Genomic DNA, 26,427 nt, shown 5'->3' on the forward strand with positions numbered 1-26,427 from the left:
TGGCTAGAGATACACTCCCATGGGTTTATATAATGCTATTAACAATATAATGGAACTTTGGGGAATGGTTTCTCTCCCTTGTTGTCTGATTCAAGTACAAAAGTGAAATAGTTACTGTTTTCATTCCTATAAGTAAAATTATTATCATCATTAATACTGTGAAATAATTAAATTTCATCACTACTCTTTTACTTTTTAATAATCATTGATTAAATATCAGATTTGAGCCAGAAAAGGGAAATATGATGTGTGTGTGTGTGTGTGTGTGTGTGTGTGTGTGTGTGTGTACACACAAAGGGGACCCCAAAAAATCTGAAACTATTTTTTGGAGGGTGAGCCCCTTGTTGTACAGGATCACCCCGCTAGGTAAGTAAATGTTCTAGAAACCCACAGGCATCAGTGTACTAGCTAGTACTGTTGTGAGAGGCTGCATTTAGCTTCAGTGAATTTTTTTTGGAGATCTTTTCAACATGTTTGCCTATTTAAGGATGGGTGATTTACGAGCACACCTGCCCACACCACGCTGAGTGTTCAGCAATTTTTGACCCCAAAACACCATGACCTCTTTGCCTCACCCTCCCTATTCACCTGATCTCTCCCTGAGGGACTTTTTTTTGTTTGTTTCCCAGATGAAAAAAGTTCTCAAAGGGAAATGTTTTGCCAGTGTGGAAAAGGTGAGACAAAAAACAGCAGAGACACTAAACAGCATCAAAACCGATGAGTTAAAAAACTGTTTTGAGTAGTGGAAAAAGTATCTCAATACTTGGTTCACTGCATCAAACCAAGAGTACTTTGAAGGTGGCTGAAGTTTAAATATGTAAAAATAAATACATAATTTTTTATAAATAAATTTAATTTGGGGGGTCCTCCATCGTATATACATACATATACACACACAAATTTAGGCAATGTTTTCATAACTTTAATGTCATTTGGAAATATGTGAATACATGACTTAACTACTGAATAGCATGGGTAGTTGGTAGAATGTAAATGCAGACATATGTCTCAGGCTGAGAAATTGTTGATGGGTCACTGAAGGTGTTGAGTCCTTTTACATACCATAGACAATTGAGGTGCTAGTCTATTATTCCAACTGACTTTATGTGAAGCCAAGTGTCTAGCTCATAGTCTGCCAACTATTATTCAATTTCTAGGTTATTCAGGAAAATAATGTTTCTAATGAGGTCCTGCTGTTTAAAAGTTCTTAAATAGACTTTAAAATAAATTATGAAGATTACAAAGGAAGAAATACAAGAAAAAATAATTTTCTATAGGCACAATAGAATCACAGAAACACTGGTAAAATCACAAGTCTCTATTTTAAAAAATACTAACAAAGTTAGAAGTTCTGGGTTAGATGACAGAGGCTGATAAAATCCAGTCTTTGCTTCTAGCACGAATGGAAAAGAACATAAATGCCTAGTCTATTGAGCTTCTCCTTGTCTGTTAGCTACGGAGGAAATGCCTTCCTAACACCTACCAGTGGAAAAATCACTGAACAAGTAGATTAGTAAGAATAAAACAACAAAAAGAATAGCTCCCTACCCATTGCTTCCCACTGAATGAACTTTTGACATATCAGCAAACTCTTCTTTTCTCTTGCTGCTGCTGGTGTACTGCTCGCTGTACAGCTTGAGGGACATCTGCTCAACAGCATCCCTTTGTGCTTCCAGGTAGCATAGTTGAACCTCCGCCTAGAGAGTGAAACAAAGAGGAATTGCTGTTTTAATCCAAAAAGAATGCATTTCAAGTGAGGTGTAACAACTCAAAGAATGGGAATTGTTCACATCATTATACTGCTCCTTTTCTACTTGGATTTTATGGTATCAGCTGGGCATATTACAGAATTATATTTTAGATATGAATCTTATAAGTCCCTCCCTAAAATATGACCTGAATAAATGAACCCTCAGAAGACTCTGTAAATATTACAAAATATCCCTGAGATCATAACAGTGTATGATAAGACTTTACATAGAGATTCTGTGAAATTCTTTAATAATATTCTTCCTCATATTGCCACATATGTAGCACTTATTTTTTAAAGATACCCCTCCAACCCATACATTTGCATGGATGCATTTTCTGAATGCTTCCCTCAGGAGAATACAAAAGCCTAGTATTGATTCTAGTACCTCTTCAATAGTGACAACAGACTTCCTTTATTATACGTTTTTGGTTCTCGTATTATTGTCTTAACAATTTTAAAGTAGAGAGAATTGGCAATTTTGCTGACATGCAGGCTTGAATGGTTAAATATTTCATAGCTACTTCGGGCTCACTTTCATAGTAAATGAGAGATATGTTCACCATGCTGTTTTCTATCAAACCAAGGTCAAAAGAATGCTGAATAATATTTGGCATGGAAACATATTGAATAGATGCTTTATTTATTGCAGCTGTTGTGATCCCTGTGGCTTTTGGGTTCCCTAGAACACCAGATGAGATGGAGAATGAGGTCTTCTCAGGGGTATGCTTGCCTATGGTAAAGGGGAGGGGGCAGTGCTGTGTTCATGTACATTGTGGACCAAAGGACTCTTCTTTTAGTGAGCTTCACCAAATCTAAGCACATCCATTAACATTTTGGATAAACTTTAAAACTGCTACTTTATAATTTTGTTACATATTCTAAGAAAAATAGTTCTGGATAAGTTGTCGGGTAGTCACCAGAATTCCATACTATGTAAGAAGAAAAGTCACCTTCTACTCTGACTTTATGGACTTGACTATGAAGCCTGGTCTCTGGCTTTATAGACTTGACTATGAAGAATAAGTGAATGCTATAAAGTGCCAACTGATTCAAAGTCCAAATTAGGAGTCTGTAAAGGAAATGCATTGCTTATGAAAAATGAGGTTTCAAACCATTCTAGAATCCCTATGTTGTTGCTTTTCATAAGTATCTAGTTATGAAAATTCTGGATTGTTGAGGAAGAACTTAAAGAAACAATGTTACAATTACTATCATTATATAATTGAAGTTTCAGAAATCAAATAAAAACTGCTATCTATGCATTGGTTATTGGAACTTTTCTTGCCCAAACTAATTGACTTGAATAACTGGATTAAGAATTATGTTACTCTGTAAACAAAGGACAATGTTATAGAGTATATTCAGTTGGGGGTAGGAGGTATGGCTGGTGGGAAGGCATAAAGGAATGCAAAGTTTGATGTTACTAGCATCTTTACTAATGATATGGAAGAAAAGATAAGCAAAATGTTAATGGCACACATAGAAGAGCACCAGTGGGCCAGGCTCAGTGGCTCAGCCTGCAACCCCAGCACTTTGGGAGGTCAAGGTGAGTGGATTGTCTGAGCCTGTGGGTTTGAAGCCCACCCAGGCAACTTAGCGAGACATCGTCTCTACAATAAATCAAAAATTAGCTGGGCATAGTAGCACACACTTGTAGTTCTGGCTACTTGGAAGGCTGAGGCAGAAAGATCGCTGGAGCCCAGCAAGTCAACGCTGGGGTGGCTGTGAGTGTGCCACTGCACTCATCCCAGCCTGGGCGATAGAATGAGACTACAACTCAAAAAAAAAAAAGAAGAAGAAGAAGAAGAAAAGAATACCAATGAAGAGGTTCACAAACATCATGGAACCTGGAGGAATAATACCTACTGGTGTAAGAATATTTTTTTTAAACAGGATAAAACTGAATATAAAAAGTCAATGATCAGGAAAAAAACCCCAGAATACATCTATTGAAACAATGTACAAATTCTTATGTGATAAATGAGATTATAGACTTATTGAGCAATAGTCAAAGAACTTAAAAGCATTCTTCTCCCAAATGCCACCACTTCCCTTCCACCACAACCTATAGGGCATAATGAGTATTATACCCCACTATGTATTCTACTGAGTCCATTAGAATAATGCATTTGTGCCACTGGGTGTCAAGGGACATATTTGATATCTAGAAGATCCTGTTCGTTTTTAACTATCTTAATGTACCACAGTTCATTCCTGGTAATGAATTCACAACAAATGTGTGCTACTGGTCAAAAAAAAAAATCATAAAGAGGAAAGTCAACTTAATGCAGACTCATCACCACTATAGAAAAATAATTGGCATTCATCCCTTTGTGATCCTTGGCAACTTCTGTGTATAAAGGGAAATACCCCTCATATGACAGGAATATGTGAAAAGGAATTCAGAGAACAAAGCTGAGAGCAACTCAAAAGATAATTAGTCACCTTACAAAATGATTGAAATGTTGTAATCTAAGACTTTTATTGCACAATATTTCACAGGCATTTGACATGGGAAACTTCCCTGCACTAACAAGGAGATGAATTAGATGGCCCAGATCCTTCCTATCCATCTCTATTTCTATCTCTGCTTTCAGTGATTCATTCCTAAACGTGATGATAAAAATAGAACCAAAGTAGTTCCTCTGCTAAGGTTGAATGGGTTTGCCAGTCTAAATCTCTCTGCAGACTGTCTTAACTTTTTCTCATACTATATCTCAGTCTGAAGATAAATTTTTAGGAGAAAGGTTTGAAGAAAATATAGTTCCTTAAAGACAGTAACACAATCTCTGGCTAAAAGAATTTTATTATCATCTATAACAGTGAATATTTTAAAAAGTGACTATATTTTACAAATGGGAACCACCTGATTAAGTAATATTAAAGGTGTATAATCAAAAGAATTTGGCAACTTACTAATTAAAGAGGGTGGGGAAAAGTCAGGACAAGTCTCAGTAACAGAACCACTTCTTCCTTTCTAGGTCACTGAAAGACCCACAGTGCCATCAATAGGAGTAGGTGTCCAAGAAGAACAATACAAGTGGATTGAAGAAATAAGCTGGATTTATTTGAGTCTATTAGTTTGAGGTACTGGTGAGACACTCAGAATGAGATGTTCAGCAAGCAGGTAGAAATATTAGGATTGAAATATAAGCCTAGAGGCAATGGAGATGAAATGAGAACACCATAGGAAAAAGTGGACAATGAGAAGAGAAAAAGGATCAGTTTTCACTTACTCTAGTCTAGACCTGCATTAGCTGTTGGCTCAGACAATATAATGGACTATCAATCATTCTCCCTCCCCAAGTTTTTATATTATTTACACACACACACACACACACACACACACACACACACACACACGCACACACATATGTATGCATATATATATTTTTATATATATATATATATATATATATTAATCACAGCTGAGATCACTGGTGTGTTGCCGTCTCAATGCTTGAGTCTGGACCTTTTTTTAGCTATTCTCTCTTTCATGGCTAAAATGGCAACTAAAGGCCGGGTTCGGTGGCTCAGCCTGTAATCCCGCGCTTTGGGAGGCCGAGGTGAGTGGATTGCCTGACCCTGTGGGTTCGAGACCCGCCTGGGCAACTTGGCGAGACCTCATCTCTACAATAAATCAAAAATTAGCCGGGCGTGGTAGCGCGCGCCTGTAGTTCCAGCTACTTGGAAGGCTGAGGCGGAAGGATCGCCGGAGCCCGGCAGGTCGAGGCTGCGGTGGCTGGGAGCGGCCACTGCACTCCAGTCTGGGTGACAGAGTGAGACTCCAACTAAAAATTTTAAAATAAAATAATAAAATAAAATAAAATGGCAACTAAGTAGCAATACCATCCAGTCCTCTCCTCTGAACTCCACTCTTACATATCCAACCATCTGGCATCGCTACTTGGATTACTTTAGGCTTTGCTGTTTAAACAGAACTCTTGGCTGGATGCGGTGGCTCAGGCCTGTAATCCCAGCACTTTGGGAGGCCAAGGTGAGGGGACTGCCTGAGTCCATAGGTTCGAGAATAACCTCGGCAACTAGGCAAGACCTCATCTTTACAATAAATCAAAAAATTAACCAAGCTTGGTAGTGCACGCCTGTGGTTCCAGCTACTTGGAAGGCCGAGGCGGAAGGATCACCAGAATCCGGCAGGTCGAGGCTGCAGTGGCTGTTAGTGTGCCACTGCACTCCAGCCTGAGTGACAGAGTGAGACTCCAACTCAAAAATAAATAAATAAATAAATGGAAAACGGAAATCTTCATTCTCATCTCAACACATCCCTCACATCTTTCTGCATTTAGGGCTTCTTTTTAAATATATGATGCCATCTATTGCTCAGGTCAGAAACCTGAGAGTCATTCTTGACTCTCTTCTTCATTTCCCACAGGAAGTTACTCCCTAAATTCCTGATTCCTCTTCTAATACGTGTCTCCCATCTGTTTCTGCACTGCTGCCTGCCTAATCCAAGCATCTCTCACCTGCAGTACAACAATTTTCTTCTAACATGTACCCTTCACTCATTCCTGCTCTTCCAATCTCTTCCCTTATAGCAGCCAGAGTAGTTTTTATAAAACGTGAGCTGGTTTCACACTGCATTCAGACCCAAAAAACAAACTTCCTCTCGTGGCCTACGAAATTTGGCTCCTACTGACTTCAGACCTCACTTCCTACTAGTCTCCGTCTTTATCACCATCCCTGTCTGCTTACCTTCTTTCAATACTTCGAACATTCCAGTTCTTTCAACAGCTCTTTCCGGTCTCTCTTTGAATATATATATTGTCCCCTTTTCCTGAAACATTCTCTAGCTAATGTCTTCTCATCCTTCAGCTTTCAGCTGATGTTACTTCTCAGAAAGGCCTTCCCTGACTACCCTATCAAAAGTAGATCCACTCTACCTTTAGAACCTGGTTAATTTCCTTCATAGCACACATCACAATTTTAAATTATTGAATTTGCTGGTTTGCATTTTTTCTGTCTCTATCACCAGAGTCTATGATCCATAAAAGACTGTGTCTGACTTCTTTTCCATTTTGCATTTCCAGCACCTTAGCAGTATCTGGAACATAATAGGGACTCAGTAAATAATTATATGTTCACTCATTCATTCATCCACTTATTACCCATATGTTTACTGAGACTTTCTCATGTCTCAGAATCTGCACTAGGAACTGTGGGTACAAGGAAGAATAAAACAGTTGCTTCTGCCGAGTGTGTGCACTACGGTAGAGAAAGTCATGCCAACAGGTTAACTACAAGTGTACAAGTGAAATTATTGTGCAGGAGGATGGGAAACAAAGCAACTTACTGCTTGAAAGTGGAGGGTGAGCAGTAAAGGCTTGACAGAAGTGGCAATGGAAACAGGACCAAGAAAACGGGTCTTATTTGTCAGATAAAGAAGCAGAAGGATATCTTTATAGACAAAGTAACTTATCCATTCAGGGACCCAGAATCATGAAAAGACGTAGCATGTTCAGAGAATGGTGGCTGGAGCTTTGGGTCATTTGGATGAAGAGGCTAAAATGGAAGGGTATAGACTGTGTAGGATGTCAGGTTAGAAAATTTGGACACTTGTCTTGGACACAGTGAAGGGCCAGTAGAAGCTGTCATTGTTTTTGTCATGACCTTAATCTTTCTCCATCTCCCTTTTTCTATCATGACAAGATAGTTGTCTGATGGATTAGTCCAAATATGCTTTGATAGCTTCTGTTGCCTGGTGTAGTTGGAGAACAAAGCATTGGGAAGAGAATCGGTTCCCATCAGGCCAGATGCTCAACATACCAAACAGTTGGAATGCCTAAGAGATTCCAGGAACTAGTACCTCCAGTAAACCTTTAACAGGATGTTATAGACTGAATTGTGTCCCCTCACGCCCAAATTTCTGTATTGAAGCCCTATTCTCCTATGTGTCCATATTTGGAGATAGGATCTTTAAAGAGGTAATAGATGTCAAATGAGGTCACAAGGGTGGGGCCCTAATTCAGTAGGACCCCACCCTTATGAAAAGAGTGAAGAGACACCAGAAGTATGCACACACACAGGAAAGGCCATCTGAAGAGGCAGCAAGAAGGCAGCCACCTTCAAGCCAAGAAGAAAGGTTTCACCAGAAACCAAACCTGCAGACACCTTGATTTGGACTTGCAGCCTCCAGTACTGTGAGAAATAATTTCTGTTGTTTAATTACCCAGTCTATGGCATTTTGTTATGGAAGTTTAACAACATTAGAAATGCTTCCTTCTTGGATCCTGAACATTTACTGTAATGCTATAAGAGAGGGATTGGTAGTTGCCAGAAACTGCTGGGGGCAGGAAGGAAAGGGGACCTGATCTCAAACCAGGTGAAGTGGGAACCAGAGGGAGACCCAAATTTACCTATATGATGACCACTTGTATACCTAATCCTGAATTGTAGCCCACATCTTTAAAATAAATCAATAAATAGTGCTGTCTTCTCATCTGAGATTTAATACAATTGCTTTGCTACTTATCAATCATAGCACATTTCCCCCCTTTGTTTTATATGCATCTAGTGCCTAAATCACTAGAGATACTCCTTTTCAAATTTAGACTGCAAATTAATAATTTATTCAGGACACAAAAAACAGTGTTCTAAAATATTTTATTGAAATCTGGCTTGGTATGTGGTGATCCAAATTCAATGCCTGAATCATTTCACAACCATATTCTTCCCTCTAATCTTGTGTGTCTAAGTAATAACAAAATAGTGCATGATATATCTTGTGGGGGAAACTTTAGTCAATCTAACAATCTTAAAGGATTAAATACATAATCACTTTTATAATCACATATAGATATATGCTTTATCCTTGTCCTAAAAATCAATTTTTAGTTTGCTTTTTGCTAATTTGATTCATTTAAGAAATAATAATTTGATTACCATGCATACCCCAACATCCTTTGTTGAATTAAGCATGCTGAGAATATTAAAATTAATTTCACTCAACTCATACCACTGTAGATCTCTCTGTTCACTCATACTGGGCTTCACAGGTCCCCACATCTACCGCCTACCTGCCTCTGGGTCCGTGTCCTCTGCTATTCCTTCAGTATCTAGGGAAGCTATCCATGTTTATTTTTTATTTTTATTTTAAAGATGTAGGGTACAATTCAGGCTTGGGTATACAAATGGTCATTGTCCAGGTAAAGTTTGGGCCTCACTTTGGTCCCCACTTCACCTGCTTTGAGATCAGGTACCCTTTTGATGAAGTGTTCCCCCTCCCTCCCCTGGCAGTTTCCCACTACTGCCAATCTCTTTCTTGTAGTATTATGATAATTGCTCAGGGTCTACTTATGAGTAAGAACATGTGGCACCAGTTCTTTGCAAAGCTAATCCCTTATACTTGTGCACCATACCCTCTCTTATCTACACAAAGATGATCACCCCTGAAAATTGCCTTTCTTTCCTTGATCAGGTTTCTCTCATTTTCACTGTATTATTCCCATTCGATCACATTAGCTACAAAATGCTGTTGTGTTTTTCCCACAGTAAAAAAGAAAAAGAGAGATGTATCCTCCAGCTATTTTTTTTATTTCTATGTTCTCCATTATAGCAAAATCACTTTTACTTATGCTATCCATACTTGCTATTTCCAATTTCTCTCCTCTTCTCTCTCTAACACACTCCAATCAGGCATTTGTCCACATCCCTCATGTGGTCAGTCACCAGTCCCCAACCTATATCCAGCCTTCTCCAACAGAGCTGGTGGTTATCCTGCTCTCGGGGCATTTACTTGTGTTTGCATGACTGCTCAGTCCCTCACCTCACTCAGGGCTTTGCTGAAATGTCATCTTGTCATCCTGGTCTTCCCTGATCTGCTTCTTAAAACTATATATATAGTTATAGTCATATAGTTATACATATAACATATATATAGTTACATATGTAGTTATATATATAACTCACCCCCAATTCTAGCAATGCCTATCTTCTTTTCTACATATTTATTGTATGTAGGCAAACATGTTACTTATTTTATACTGTCCATCTTCCCCCCAATGGATTGGAAGCTTGAGGCAATCTGTGTATTTACTGTTGTTTCCCTAGCACAAAGCACATGGCATGTGATAGATCCTCGATATAAATTGAATACATTTTACTGAGTTTGGTTACTTAAAGTGGTTTGAAAGGTATAAAGAAATAAAAAATAGTTTGAAGGCTGTAGCTTCAGCTTGACTTTTTTTTAATTGTTGGCTTCATTCTCCCTTAGGAAGACTATTTTTTCTTTGACAGAAAACTATTGAAATATAGAACCTGCTTACTATTCTCTAAAAAAAGAAAAACTTCATTAATTCAAAAGCCATCTGAACTTTTGGAGGAGACATCAACAATGTCACAGTTTGTATTTGGAAGAGTTCACACTAGCTCAAGAATATCACAAGGATCCTTCAAAAGAAGGAAGTTTTACTTTTTCTAACAATCATTTCTGGGACATTTTCCTTCTTTTACTATAGGCCTTTTCTACCTTCAATGCATTATATCCAAGCACATGGCTTTTCCTTTACTTCTTTATATAATAAACACTTACTATTGCCTCCTCTTTTTCCTCTCAGTAGTATCCCTCTTACACAACTAGCCTAGAGTACTTCCTTCTTCTGAAAAGACCTTCAGGTCTCAAGACTCCCATGGCTCTACCAAGGAATTACAGGGTTGATTAGAATCTGCACTTGGAAATATCTACTCTTTTGTTTGGCAGTGTTCTCCAGACTCATTCTAGAATTTTGAGTGGTCACCTTTACAGTGATTTTTTTCCCTAAGATCCTGGCTGTTTCATTTTTGCTTTCATTGTCATTGTTGGTGACTCAAATTTTCCTGAAAGAACTCACCTTTGGGATTGAATTCAAAGTGTGTTTTCTTTGTCCAGAAATGAATTCTCTGTGGGCATTTAGTCACATATCCATGATTAGCAACATTCTGGTTAAATACATTTGGCATTACAATGAATGAGAATCTCATGGTGTTCTTTCAGTCCTGTATGCATGACTGAGTAGTTGCTAAAGCTTCCTTTACAGAGTCAGAGCAGGAAGTCTAAAGAAGCAAAGTATTTCTTTGGAGTAAAGTTAATTAAGCACCTTCATTTATTCATTCAACAAATATATCTTGAATGTCTCTTATGCTTATGCAAGATACAAATCTGAATCTGACATAGTATCTACCCTTAGGGGATCTATAACCTAGAATCACAGAAAAATGATACTACATAATAGTAGCTAAAATATTCATTCTAGGATAAGACCGATATTCATTCTAGGATAAGGACAACTGCAAAAAGATAACTAATTTAAGTAAAAAAAATCATATATTCGTACCATTGAAAGGTCTTTACTTCTACTGACCTATTGTTTGCAAACCATTAAAAACATTCACTAGAATGCTTTGGAAAGTTAAATTTAAAGCTACATCTTTAGTGATATTTGTTAAACAGAAAGCATTTAAGCAAAGTGGAGAAATTAACACCATTTTTCATTATTTCGTCTACATTTGTTTGTATATAGAGAATGTTCTTTTCCTTCCTCTAGTGACAGATAAGATGTTTATTAAAAACAACAAAAACATCTCCACCTAACAAACACAAAGAATAAATATATCAAACAATTGCATCTGTGACGAGCTTTATCTACCACCATTCATCCTTTTTATAATGCATGTAGTTATAATTATTAAAAATTCAGCATTTTATGTCATGAGCTAGGGTGGGAAAGGCATGTACTTATACTGTGTGGACTGGAAGGAATGATTAGAATTTTCGATGTGTCTCCATTACGGTTTCCTCAGCAAATTTCTGCACAATGGCATAGGTATTTTCTGTTTCTGTTCGGCAGTATCCTTCTTCCCACTTTCTAAATTTCACTACAGCAAATCCTTATTTACTTTCTAGCAGAAACTAAAATTCAAAGATGTATAATGTGAAGATACAATCTTAGTTTCTCTTGCCCTGCAGGACGGGCACTTCCTTCCCAAGTACAATTATGCTGGAAAATGCTGCTGCTAACTGTGACTACAACGATGTGCACCCTGCTCCTTTGAAATTCTATAAAATAGTTGTCCTTAGATGGTGATAGAAAGGAAGGAATGAAGCAGGAACAACAAGAATTACTTTACATACTAATAATAACAATTTAGTTATCAAAACAGAACCAAACAAGTGAGTCTTTTTACTGTTCTTTTAAAAATTTAGCCTCCTAGGGTTCTAATAATCAGGGCCTATGGTTCAGGAATGCATGGTAGCACTCAGCTCAGTGCCTATATCCTCATTTCAAAGAGAATCATTCAAACCGACATCCACCCTGTCAAGAATCTCGACTTTGAGCTGCTAATGTAGAATAAAAATCAATATAAATTTTGATCATTTGATGAATATTTACTTCTTTCTTTAGTGTTTGGGGATTTAGAATTGAAAAGTGCTGAATCAAGTCATTTTATTTTTTTGTGTTTGTGCCAACACCAATTTACTACCCTCCAGAAAGTTCCTGAACAAGATGTCTCAGGTGGCATGCATGTTGGTTTTTCCTGTCAATCATAACAGTATGTCAGTAGGGAACCATAATCATTTCCCTTTCATACTCTTAGTGTTCCAAAAAGGAATATTTTGATTACTTCCCTGGAAAAGGTAAACTTTCTCATTTAGACACACTATTGTAAGCCTGAGTGTCTGTTGTTTTTGGCATTCAGCTGAGCCTAAACTGATACAATCTATTAAAAGCTAAACACTTCATTTTAGGCTCTAAGGGTCATGCCCAATAAATAGAATTTACAAATGGGTTCCTCTACAAGCAAAATACAGCATTACCCTCAAGACAAAGAGCTTTTATAGAAGCTGCCATCTTTCTCCAAGCATTTTCTGAAAAATAACAAGAACATATCACCTGACTGTTCTAATTCACAGAAAGACTTCACAATAAAGAAAGATTTTACATTTTTATTATAAATGAAAAGAAAACACACTACAGACAAATGACATTTTAAAAGTATAGCAAGTAAAATGTGATTCCAGTGTAGGACTAGTTATAGGAGTAGAGTACCATACCACCATTTTTATTATAATACTTTTACATATATTATATATATAGCTTACTATTCTTACAGAATATTTTCATAATGATTTTTTAAATGATTTTTTCCAATTTTAAAAAGACTAAATTAATTGCAAGCACCAAAAAGGTAACGTATTCTCATTCTTTAAAACATCTTATATATGACATAGTAGCAGAAGAGTAAATATTAAGGAGGCATTTTTGATGGTTCCTTATAAATTAAATAAAAATGGCAGCAGCTGCCTTTCCCTAGGATGATATAGCCCTGGACAATCACTAGATATTATGTAGACAGATGTTTTAAATAAAATAAAGTATTTAGATTGCTAGATACCTTGCTAGATATGAAGGCAATTATAGGATGTCTTTGTTAAATTACATTTTTCATTTTTGTGAAGGGAAAAAAAAGTATTGTCCTGGAAACAGTACCAACAGGAAATGATCCTATATCTAAAACAGCTGGAGACTGTAACTAATATAAATTTACTTGAAAATAAAAATGCTGTGTGCCTCTGGAGACATGCAGTAACATGCCATAAAAACAGACGAGAATATAAAAGTATTTAAAAGGGAGAAAATACATCACATCTAGATATGAGACTGAAATGTGATTCACTGATAAATGAGAAATACTAAAAGATGAAGAAAAGAGAAAATCAGAAGAGCCATCTTAAAACTTTTAACAGATATTTTATTTGGAAGTATATTTGTAGAAAATATTAAAAGTGTTTCTTCCCAGGGGAAATCCTTTGCTTTTAATATATTGGTTATTAATCAATTTATTAAAGTCATAATAATAAGGCAAAGTTTGGCAGACAATTTGTTGAAAAGTTCTAATGGAAGCAGAGGATGCTTAATCTAAGTAAATTAAGGACTTCAAATGTTGGATAAGAATATTCCAGTAATTTTCAAAGTCATATGTAACAACTTCCACACAAAAGCTTTTGTGTGGAAGTTGTTACATAGGACTTCCACACAAAAAAATTCCACACAGTAAAATTAATTTACTTTAAAATACTTGTTAGCTGTTGAACTGGAAAGACATCTGATATACTAATTCGTAACAAATATTCGCATAAATGATTTTAATATTAGCAGAACAAATATCAAAATCCTCATTGAAATTCAAGTCCATGAATTTCAGCATTCTTCACTTAAAGACTGAAATGCTTTAATCTACAAGACAATTTTAAGACAAGCTATGGTCGGAAATCTATTTGCACAGCAGGGGTGGGAAGAGCCTGGAAAGGCTCCTCCAAGTCTTGGGCATTCACCTCTCTTATCCGTGCCTGAGACTGGTTCCGGTCCAGCTCCTAGAGATCTGGGTCCAGAGGAGACCACGGGGTTTCCTATAGGGCCCCCATATGCACATTCAGGGAAGATCATCGAGCCTCAGAAGCCGACTTATGCATGTCAGCTGGAGTATGCCCAATGGGAGCAAAGGGGGATGAGGAGAACAAAGGCAGAGTGGAAGAGCAAGCAAAAAAGGCAAGCGTGTAGGATGAATGTGAAGAAATAGTACCCAGAGACCCCCAGAGTAATATTCTTAAACAAAAGTTGGACTTACAATTCTTTTGCAAGCTAACATTGCACAAATATTTTCGAAAGTGAAATTCTAGGTCACAAATTAAAACTTAAAAACATAGCCAACTTCACTCATCTCTACAAGTTCATCAAGTGTTCAAAGGAAGCTTGGAGCTATTTTCTGGTAGATCTGTGACAAAGCCACACAGAAGCATCCAAACACACACACACACACACACACACACACCTCTACAACTGTGATTCCTAAGCATTCGTGTCCTCTTTATGACTGCATAGATTGATCATCATTGCTGCTTAGAGCTTATAAAGTTTGACTTGTTGCTTAGCTGCTCCTGAAAAATTCACTCTTTTTTTGCTATTATATCCAGAGGAGACTGAAAAATAATACAAATACACATTTTTTTTCCTCTTTGATGCCTATCCGTCAGGCATACTAATATTCTAAGTAAGAGACAGATTAAGCAAAATTATAATATCCTGCGTTATCCTCACTTTTGCTTATCTCAGTTATAAATTTTTCTGCACTTTATTTTAGGGCTAGAGTGAAATATCTCCCATAAAAAGGCTCCTAAACATCGCTACATCCAAGGCAGAAAAATGTCAACAAAATTGTTCCATTTATTATTCTATCTCCCCCCTTATGTAGTAGGACAACACAGTGGTAAGTATTAGATGCTATGCTCAAAATCTATTTAAAGGAAAGCTCTGACCTCAGTCTCAGCCAGCATATTGCAGACATATCTCTCCTTGGATACCCAAGTCTTCCAGGGCTGGCCTTGTCTGGCCTTTGCTGTCCATCACTCCAACCTCCCCTTAAGCTGCTCTAGCCCTTGCCCACAAACTCCAGCTCAACTCAGCTTTTTTCATTTTAATTCTTTGAGTGAACCTAGCTTCTTCTCACCCTTGACATGCTGGAATTTTCCTCCTCTCTTCTTCACATGACTAGCGCCTTCATAACCTTTAAGTCTCAGTTTAAATGTTATTTCCTTCCTTGATCAGTTTATCTCAGGTAAGTATCTTTCCTAGGTCTCTTATACTCTCGTCTAGGCCTTATTTATTTTCTTCCTAATATTTACTATAACTTACAATTATATATACTTGGCTGGGTAATTTTTTTATTATTTTTTTTACACTGCTATTAATTTACTTAACTTTTTTTATAAAAGCCCCTGGAGGTAGGGATAGCAAGTATCAGTATCCTTCTTTTACAGATGAGTTTTATTGGCTCAAGGTTACATCATAATTTAGTTATAAATGTAAAACTAGACTGAGAGTTTTGAGCAGATCCTCCCTAGGAAACTGTAATTTCTTTTCTTAAAAATTGTTATTTTATTATAGAAATGTGGGGTACAACTGAAGATTAACTACATAAGTAGACTGCATGCAGGTGAAGTTTAGGCTTCTAACTAGTCCTCACTCCCCTTGGTAATGACCCAAGTACGTTTTATGTTGTCACATGCCCCTCACCCTCTTCCCTCCCTCCCTTCCCTAGCAGTCCCCAGCAACTATCAATCCCTCCCTCATGCTAATGTGACTAATATTCTCACTTAGGAGTGAAAACATGCGGTATTCAGTTCTTCCATTCTGTGTTAGTTCACTTAGGATTATGGTTTCCAACTCCATTCAATTTGCTGCAAAGTCCATGATTTTGTTCTTCTTGGTGGCTGCATAATATTCCATCATGTATATATATCACTTCTTTATCCAGTCCACTTTCAATGGGCAGTAGGGTTGGTTCCATGTTTTTGCTATTGTGAATAGTACACACGTCTTTAAAATTTAAAAAATTAAAAATTAAAAAAATAAGCCAGGCTCGGTGGCTCAGCCTATAATCCCGCGCTTTGGGAGGCTGAGGTGAATGGATTGCCTGAGCCCGCGGGTTCGACACCCACCTGGGCAACTCGGCGAGACCTCATCTCTACAATAAATCAAAAAATTAGCTGGGCGTGGTAGCGCGTGTCTGTAGTTCCAGCTACTTGGAAGGCTGAGACGGAAGAATCGCCGGAGCCCAGCAGGTCAAGGCTGCGGTGGCCGGGAACAGTCACTGCACTCCAGTCTGGGCGACAGAGTGAGACTCCAACTCAAAAAAAAAAAAAAATTAAAAAAATATGTATGGGGTACTATTCAGAGTTAGGTATACAAATGTTCACGATGCAGGTACCCTTGTTGATGAGGTGTGCTCCTTCCTCCCCTGGCAGTTTCCCTCAACTGCCAAACCAACTCCCAATCCCTGGTAGTTTCCCACTACTGCCAATCCCTTTCTTATAGTATTATGATAATTGTTCAAGGTCCACTTATGAGTGAGAACATATGGTATTCTGTTCTTTGTTTCTGTGATAGATCACTGAGTATGACAGATTAAATCCATCCAAGTTGCTGCGAAGTCCATATATTTGTTCTTCTTTATGACTGCATAATATTCTATTGTGTATATGTACCAGATTTTTAAAATTAAATCCAACTTTGATGGGCAGCATGGTTGGTTCCATGTTTTTGCTATTGTGAATAAAGCTGCAACAAACGTGCATGTGCAGGTATCTTTTTGGTAGAATGGCTTGAGTTTCTCCAGGTATATTCCCAATAGGGGGATGGCTGGGTCATATGGAAGGTCAATTTCTAGTTCTTTCAGAAATTGCCACACTGTCTTCCAAAGAGATTGCACAAGTTTGCATTCCCACCAACAGTGTAGAAATGTTCCTTTTTGTCCGCATCCTTGCCAGCATCTGTTGTTGTTTGTTTTATTAATGATAGCCATTCTTACTGGGGTTAGGTGGTATCTCAATGTGGTTTTGATTTGCATCTCTCTGATGATGAGTGAGCCTGAGCACTTTTTCATGTGTCTGTTGGCTGCCCATATATCTTCTTTTGAGAAGTGTCTATTCATTTCTTTTGCCCACTTTTTAATGGAGTTGTTTGTTTTTTTCCTTTCACTTCAATTTAGTTCCTTGTAGATCCTGGATGGAAGACCTTTGTCAGATGCATAATTTCCAGATATTTTTTCCCATGCTATATGGGTTATGTTTTTACTCTCTTGATGGTTTCTTCTGCTGTGCTAAAGCTATTCAGTTTGATGAGGTCCCACTTGTCTATCTTAGTTTTTATGGCATTCTTTTTCGGGGACTAGGCCAAGAATTCATTGCCTACTCTGAATAGGCATAAGAGTGTTTCCTACATTTTCTTCTAGGATTCTAATAGTTTGAGGTTACATTTAGGTCTTTGATCCATTTTGAGTTGGTTTTTATATATAGTGGTAGGTAGTGTTCCGGTTTCATTCTCTGCATGTGGTCAGCCAATTTTCCCAACCATTTACTAAATATGGTTTCCTTTCCCCAGTGATTATTACTGATGGCTTTGTCAAACATGAGTTGGTTGAGAGTCTGTATTTTTACTTCCAGCATCTCTGTCCTGTTCCTTTGGTCTATGTGGCAATTCTTGTACCAACACCAGGCTGTTTTGGTTACTTATTACCTTGTAATAAGGCTCGAAGTTTGGAAGTGTGATACCTCTCATTTTATTTCTTTAGCTTGGGATTGTTTTGGCTATTCGTACTCTTTTCTGTTTCCATATGAACTTCTATATTGTCGTTTCCAGGTCTGAAAAAAAATGATGTTGGTAATTTGATGGGTTTTGCACTGACTCTGTAGATTGCCTTGGGTAGGACAGACATCGTGACAATATTGATTGTTCTAATCCATGAGCATGGAATATTTTTTCATTTGTGTCATCCTTGATTTCTCTGAGCAGCGTTTCGTAGTTCTTGTTGTAAAGGTCTTTCACTTATCTGACAAGGTGGATTGCCAAAGTATTTCATTTTATTTGTGTGGCTATTATGAATGGGACTGTGCTTTTTATTGGTTCTCTTACTGCTGGTGTATAGAAATGCAACTGTCTTTGGCACATTGATTTTATATCCTGAGACATTACCAAAGTTGTTTATCAGTGTGAGGAAGCTTTTGACAGACTCCTCAGGGTTTTCAAGGTATAAAATCATATTGTCTGCCAAGAGGGATAACTTCACTTCCTCTTTTCCTATTTGGATGCTCCTGATTTCCTTATTTTGTCTGATTGCTCCGGCTAGGACTTCCAGCACTATGTTAAATAGAAGAGATGAGAGTGGGCATCCTTGTCTTATTCCTGTTCTTAGGAGGAATACTTCCAGCTTTTGACAATAGAGATAATGTTGGCTGTGGGTTTATCACAGATGACTCTTACTGTTTTGAGGAATGGTCTTTCTATGCCTAGGTGCTCAAGGGTTTTTATCAAGAAGGGATGCTGGATTTTGTTGAATGCCTTTTCTGTGTCTAATTATATAATCATGTGGCTCTTGGTTTTCCAACTGTTAATGTGCTGAATTACATTTATGGTCTTGAGGATGTTGTTGAACCAGTCCTGTATCCCAGGAAGGAAGCTTACTTCATCATGCTGGCTGATCCTTGAGATGTATTGTTGGATCCAACTTGTTGAGAATTTTTGCATCTGTGTTCATCAAGGAGATTGGCCTATAAATCTCTTTCTTTGTTGGATCCTTGCCAGGTTTAGGTATCAGTATGATGTTAGCTTTGTAAAATGAGTTGGGGATAATTCCATTTTTCTCAATTGCTTGGAATACTTTCAAGATTAGTATCAGCTCCTCCATGGTATGTCTTGTAGAATTCAGCTGGGAAGCCATCTGGTCCAGGGCTTTTGTTGACAGGGAGATTTCTTATGACTGAGTCAATTTCCTGGATTGTTATTGGTCTGTTTAGAGTTTCAATTTCTTCTCATTTCAACTTTGGGAGGTTGTGTGATATCAGAAAGTCCTCTGTTTCCTTTATGTTTTCTAGTTTATTTGCATGCATGTGTTCATAGTAATCTCTGATGAACTTCTGAACTTCTTTAGTGTCAGTTGTGACTTTGCCTTTTGTGTTTCTAATTGTGTTGATTTTGACTTTCTCTCTCTTTTTTAGTCAATCTGGTCAGGGGTCTGTCAATCTTATCCTTTCAAAGAAACAGTTTTTTGTCTTCAATCCTTTCTATGATATTTTTGTCTTCTATATCCCACAACTTTGATTTTTATCTTGGTAATCAATCTGGATTCTTCTTCCGAAGTTAGGATTTAGATGATCTTGCCTTTCTAGTTCCCTTAGGTGTGACGTTAGGCTGTTAACTTGTGATCTTTCTGTTTTCTTGAAATGTGTGCAATGCTATAAATTTTCCTCTATACTGCTTTCGTGGCATCCCAGAGATTCTGATAAGATGTGTCTTTGTTTTTGTTTGTTTCCAGGAATCTTTTTATTTCTGTCTTGATTTCTGTGTTGACCCAGAATTTGTTAGTAGCATGTCCATGTCTTTGTGTGTTTGGGGGGGGATACTGTTGGTGGCAATATTCATTTTTATTCCACTGTGATCTGAGAAGATGCTTGGTACTATTTAGACCTTTTAAATTTTGTTTACACTTGATTTATGTCTGAGAATGTGATCATTCTTGGAGTATGTGCCATGTGCTGATGAGTAAAATGCATACTCTGTTGATACTGGGTGGAGTGTTCTGTAGATGTCTATTAAATCATTTGTTCAAGGGTTGAATTAAGGTTCTGGATCTCCTTGTTGATTTTTTCCTTTAATAATTTATCTAGAGCTGTTAGTGGGATATTTAGGGCACCAACTATTAATTGTGTGAGAGTCAATGTCTTCTCTTAGCTTACTTAGTAGTTGTTTTATAAAACCTGGTGTTTCTCTATTAGGTGTACATATGTTTAAGGGTGGGTATTTCTTGCTGTGGATTGAGCCTTTTATCATTATGTGGTATCCTTCCTTGTCCTTTTTTACTTTTGATGGTTGGAAGTTTTCTTTGTCAGATATCAGAACAGCTACTCCTACTTTCTTCTGTTTTCCATTTTCCTGAAAGACAGTTTTCCAGGCCCCAACTCTGAGCCTGTTGGTGTCCTTTGCAGTGAAATGAGTTTCTTGGAGGCAGCAGAATATTGGATTATGCTTCTTTATCCAGTTTGCTACTCCATGTTTTTTCAATGGAGCATTTAGTCTATTCATGTTCAAATTGATTATTGAAATGTAAGAATTTATCCCTGTCATAGGGCTCTGGGGGGGGGTTGCTTTGTTTCCTTTTTACTTTTGTATTTACATAAGTGTGCATTTTCATTTTTGTGAGTGCTCTGTATGCTCTATTGACTATATGCTTGCCTATACTTTTGTGATGGGTATGACAATTTTTTTTTCCGTGTTCAACACCTACTTAAGCATCTCCAGAAGGGCTGGTCTGAAGGTGTGACATATTCTCTTAGGGATTGGATGTCTGGGAAGGATTTTAATTCTCCATCAATAATGAAGCATAGTTTGGTGGGGTAGGAAATTCTTAGCAGGAATTGCTTATCTTTAATAACATTAAAGATTGGACTCCAGTGTCTTCTGCTTGCAGCAGACAAGTTTGGAGTTATTCTGATAGGTCTTCACTGGTAGGTAGTCTGACCTTTCTCTCTTGCTGCCTATAGGATTGTTTTCTTTCACACTTACTTTGTGGTGTTGGTTACTATGTGTTTTGGGAATGGTCTTCTCATGTGATACCTTGTTGTGGTTCTCTGAATCTCTTGTGCTTGAATGGTCGCTTTCCTAGCGAGGAGTGGGAAGTTTTCTTACATCCAAGAAATCATGAAATGGTTGTTCCATGGTTTTCTCAGATTCCCTTTTTTGCTTCAGGAATACCAATCAGATGCAGATTTGGCTTTATGACATAGTCCCACATATCTCAGAGGCTTTGCTCCTCTTTATTGAGCTTCTTTTCTGTGTTTTTGACAGACTGGGTTAATTTCTTATTTTGGTCTTTTTAGATTATTTCCTCTGGTTGGTTGATCCTGCTCCCTGTGCTTGTTACTTTGTTTTTGATTTCTAGAATGAAGTTTTTTATTTCCCTAATTTCAGCATAGGATTTTCTGAAATTAGCCAACTCTGCTTTTACTTCTTGTATGACTTCAATGAGTTCTTCTAGTTTCTCTTGGTTCTCTCTGTTTATTTTAGCCATCCAATCTCTGATTTCTGTGACTGTTAACTGCAGTAGGTTTTTCAGAAGGGTTTCCATCATTTGTGGTCTGATAGCTATTCTTTTGGACACTGTCTCTTTAGTATTCTGAGGGCAGCCTATATTTTTTCACTTATTTTTCCTCATTTGTGACAGGCCTCTCTTCCCTCTCTGTAATTCCTTTTGGTTTTGTTGCTCTGAAGTTAATCACTGACCCTTTGTTCTAGGGCCCTTTCTGTGGTTCAATATAGGTCTCTCAATGAGAGTGGGAGGGGCATTCACTTCTGCTCCTTGCTCCACCCTGTGGAAGGCTTCTTAACTGTAGCAGCCCCTGCTTCTAGTACTCTGTGGAGAGTGGGTGGGGATCCTCCCCCCCTCCACTGTCTGCAGTTTGTTGCCCAGAAGCCTTTCCACTGAGAAAGCCTTTGGGTCTCTTTCATGCTGCTCACTCCCTGTTTAAGTACACTCTACTCTTGAAAAAGAGTGATTTCCCTGCTGCAGGATAGGGGGGAGGGGATCCCCCTTTGGGTATGCAGGGCTTGGAGGTGATTCTCCCTGACTTGCTGGGAAGATGGGCCATGAGTGAGAGCTCATGAACTATCATAGTGGGAGGCTAGAAGAAGAGGCAATCTTCTTGTAGAAAGCAGATTCCTGGATCAGTGCTAGCAAACATCTCAGGTTGCCAATCTGAGAGGCAAGATGTGAATAGTTGAAAAAAGACTTCTTGGGCTATAGCAGACTAAATACCCTTAAGAGCAGTTCTTTCACCAGTGAGGTTCACTCTGCAGTCAGGCTTTCCCTGCCTGGGAGCCAGTCAGGTTCTACTGATGGAAACCAAACTCAGGACTGTTGACCCAGCATTTTTCCCCCATTCTGCTTGGGTCCTGTTGCCTGCCACTGTGCCCTGATCAGGAATCCTCCCACATAGGGCCAGTGACATATGTACAGCTGGGAGAGGGTAAATAGACTCAAAAAATCTTAGATACATTCACCCACTCTCATTCACTGGGAAGGGCTTCAGTTCCTGTGTGACCCTGATGCATGACAGGGGACAGGGCACCTGGATTCCCATGTCTGCTGTCATTTTCTGGTCTCTATGTGTTCTAAAAGACCTTTTCTGGGTGCAGAGTGCTTCACCCATCCAAAAAGCATTTGCAGTGTCTCTGCCTATCAATGTCTTGGTCACTACTCTCTGCCTTGCTTGGTGAGAGTGGTGCAACTCCACAGTGGCCATCTTGGATCCCCTCTTAGTAACTTTAATTTTATTTTGTTAATTTACATTCTTGCTTGTTTCAGTGGGATTTTTATGCCATGGAAATATAGATTCCACAAGGCAAGCACTGCATCTTTCATATGCATGATTGTATCCCCAATGTGCAGAAATTGTGTGTTGAACAAATGAACGAATGAATGAGTTGTTGAGTGAAAGCTCATGAACTATCATAGTAGGAGGGTAGGAGAGGCAATGTCCTTATAGAAAATAGATATCTTGGGTCAGTGCTAGCAAACACCTCAGGTTGCCAATCTGAGAGGTAAGATGTGAGTAGTTGAATTCAAAAGACTTCTTGGGCTACTGCAGACTAAATACCCTTAAAAGGGATGCTTTCACCGAAGTCTCCTGAGATTCCTTCATTCTAAGAAGTAGTTGGGATTGTTGAAGAAATGCAAGCAGAAAACCCCTGGATTTTATTATACCTCCATGCTGCATATTTTAATTTAAAGTGATGATATTTAATTTTAGTAAGTCTTCATGAAACTTTAACTCTAGAAATAAAAGGACCCAGTTGAACTAAGACATGGGGAAAATATATCATATTCCAGAACTTAGTGGGAAGTGGGATTCTCAAAGTCATGATAAGGAAGAACAGTTGAATAACATACAACAGTTAGGATAGGAAAGTTGCAATCATTAAGGAACAAAGGGAAACTGAAAATGTTTATTGAACAGTCAAACCCCCTAAACTGAGCTCTCAGAGACAACTCTAAAATACACCTAATACAGCTGTTAATTATCAAGAGGAGAGAAATGGAGCAACTTACCTCTTTAAGTGCCAACAGTGCTTTTTCTTGTGTTGTTTTTTTTTTTTTTTTTGAGGAAGGATTTTATTTTTTCCATTTAGGATAAGTCTGAGATATTTCATATCATTAAACAGAATCTGTATTATAGATGACTGTCAAAATATAAACATGAATTATAATACAACTATACTCACAGGTATTATTGGCACTGCTTTTCTTCACATAAAATGGATTTAGACCCAATAATGTTGGATTCTCATTTCTGATTTAACAGTTTATGTTCTCTACTACATTCAAGATAGAAGAGTTATTCCTTTAAATTCTTGACATGACAGCCTCTAGCAGCTTGTTTCATCTTTCATATATGATATGCTAAATTAAGCTGAGAAATTATACAATGAAAATTCTAACAGGTGTATCAAAAACAAGAGCAAGTAACCTCAGAATAAAAGCATAAGAAGTCTCATTTAATTATAAGCTTCTAGGCTTTGAATTTCTAGCATTTTGGTTGTTTGGGTCATTTACTTTTCTACTGTAGCTTACATTATGAAAGTTGACCATGTAAATAACAGCTGGAAGTATAAAACTATCAAGATTTGGAGACAGAACTAGGAAGAAAGGAATTCTATGTCTGGGAGAAAGATACCTGGGCTGCATGAAATTTCTCATGTTTCTGGGCAGTTGAATGAATCCTTATTATGAAGTCACAGTAAAGATCTTTCAGTGATCTTCTGGTGCATGTGAGACACAAATGGCAGGAGTAGCTACTTGCATCATTACATGCCCACTGACCAACTTATTCAGAACTCAACCTTCAAACTGTATGATTTAATTTTCCCTTATGATGGCCCACATAAGAAAAGATCTCTGTATGAGGCTTCCTGTGGCACATCTTCAGTCATGTCATTGCTTTAATTTAAAAATCAAATAGTAACAAAGAACGAAAGCCTTTTAGTGATTGCCATTTTCTTCAAAATCAAATAGAATGTCTTAATGCAGTTTTTAAATACCTGTAACCACAGTTGGATCCCAGTTCACCTTCCCATGTACCCTCCATGACCTCCTTTTCTGACAAATAGCAAAATCCACCTATAGTCAGACTAATCCGTGCCCTCTCATGTACACAGCTTTTCCACCTCTGTTTCCCAAACTTTCCTGCATTTCTGTAACTCCACACCCCACATATTCCTCTAGGCTCGAGGATCTCCCTTCTCACCTGAATGGCACATGATCTGTCCCTCTAGTATAAAACCACTTCTCTTGCTACCTAATAAATGTTCATGACTCCTCTATCTTATTAGATTTTAAGTTCCCCAAGAATAGGATATGAGCCAGATTTCTTTTGAGATTACTCAGTTTCCTGACACATAACAGACACTCAATAAGTACCTGCTGAATGAATGAGGCAAAGAGAGGGTCTGGGCAGTTGAATGAATCCTTATTATGAAGTGAAGTAAAGCCCTTTTGGTGATCTTCTGGTGCATGTGAGACACAAATCACAGGAGTAGCTAGTGACCTTGTACTTGCATCATTACATGCCCACTGACCAACTTATTCAGTATCCAACCTACAAGCTGTATGATTAGATTTCTCCTAATGATGGCCCACATAAAAAAAGGCCATTTCGTAGTAGCAATCTGCTACTTCACAGCTTGAGAAACAGTTCTAAGAGAAACAGTACTAAGGGAAAACTGTATTTTTTTAAAAAATGATAAACATTTTACTATTAGAATCCTACACCTAAATGAACCTCTCTACCACTTTACAAGACATTCAAAAATAACTATAAAATTTTATATTTTACATAATTAGATATTTATATTTTATGATTTCATCCCAAATCATCTATTATACTATGAAACAAGTATTGATTTTGTCCTGTTATTTGAAACAGTATGCAAATTAAGAGATTAATTTGGTGTGGTAATCCTAGGTTCACTATTTATCACTTTTATCAGGTTACTATTCACTAGATACCTAGATAAATGCTTAAATCATCATTGAGAATAATGTTCTGCTTGATCAGGAATCATTTGATAATAGGAAATTGATACTCTTGATAATAAATTACATTTATACTTTTATGGCTTGCAACTTCACGTATATTATCTCATTTGATCATCATAACAATCTTGTGCTATGCATGGGTAGATCAGGTGTTATTATTCCCACCAAATAAATGGAGAAGCCGGAGATCAAATAAATTAGTTTATCCAAAGTCACATAGCTAATGAGCCAGGGTTTCTGGCTCCAAATTTAATGCTTTTCTACTAACCATCCTAGTTATCCTCTCTAGCCAGTATTCCTGCAACCATGGTTTCCAATCTCTAGCCAGTCCCTGGTGGAAGCTGCCAGCACAGACATAGACAACTAAAAGAGCTAGGCTATGACATCAAGTCTACTAAGTAAGGTATACACATCAGTCACTTTCTGCAAGGCCCAGTATACTTTGTCTTGTGAGTCAGACAACCAAAACTCTCTGGTTTTATAGTCTCCAGAAATGACACTGATTCTGCACCTTTCGTAGCTGTGCACCTCCACTGTGTGTTCCTTGTCTGCAGACTATGATTACCTTGCCCTGTTATGGTTTACCACTCAACCACCTAGTCACTCCTTCCCTTTGTATGTCCAAGGGATGATAAGCAATGAAGCTTCACTGTGAGGATCTTTTTCTTGTCAATTCTGATTGCTGGTTCCCAATCAGTAGCATAATTTATTATAATTATCATGATTATTGATATGTAGGTTTCATCGAGGCTCTTGTGGTAATTTAGAAATTTAGGGTTGAAGTTGCAGCACATGTCTTTAACTTCTCTGCACTTTGCCTTCCTATTATTTATTTTTGGAAACACTATTCCTGTCCCCCTCTGAACTCCTCTCTGCTCATCTGCCACTGTTTCTTGACATGTCACTCCAGGGCTTTTGTGCATGTGCCATCCTCACTCAACAGTACTTGTTCACTCTTTCCCTCGCCAATATCTGACTCCTCACACTGTTGCTCTCCCTGCCCCCATGTCTACTGTAGTTAGATTCCACCTCATCCT

At 37.8% G+C, this 26,427-nt stretch overlaps 1 protein-coding gene across 1 annotated transcript in view; it reads right to left on the reverse strand.

Annotated features, from left to right (window-relative positions):
• The window catches only part of AKAP6 (A-kinase anchoring protein 6), a 295,731-nt gene that overhangs the window by 141,708 nt on the left and 127,596 nt on the right, over nt 1-26,427 (reverse strand). The window contains exon 6 of the mRNA XM_008063076.2: nt 1,549-1,697. Within this exon, the coding sequence (XP_008061267.1) occupies nt 1,549-1,697 (149 nt within the window). The remainder of the gene's footprint in view (nt 1-1,548; nt 1,698-26,427) is intronic.

The sequence above is a fragment of the Carlito syrichta genome, unplaced genomic scaffold (assembly GCF_000164805.1).
Source record: "Carlito syrichta isolate Samal-C Ts95f unplaced genomic scaffold, Tarsius_syrichta-2.0.1 Scaffold306534, whole genome shotgun sequence".
NCBI lineage: Eukaryota > Metazoa > Chordata > Mammalia > Primates > Tarsiidae > Carlito > Carlito syrichta.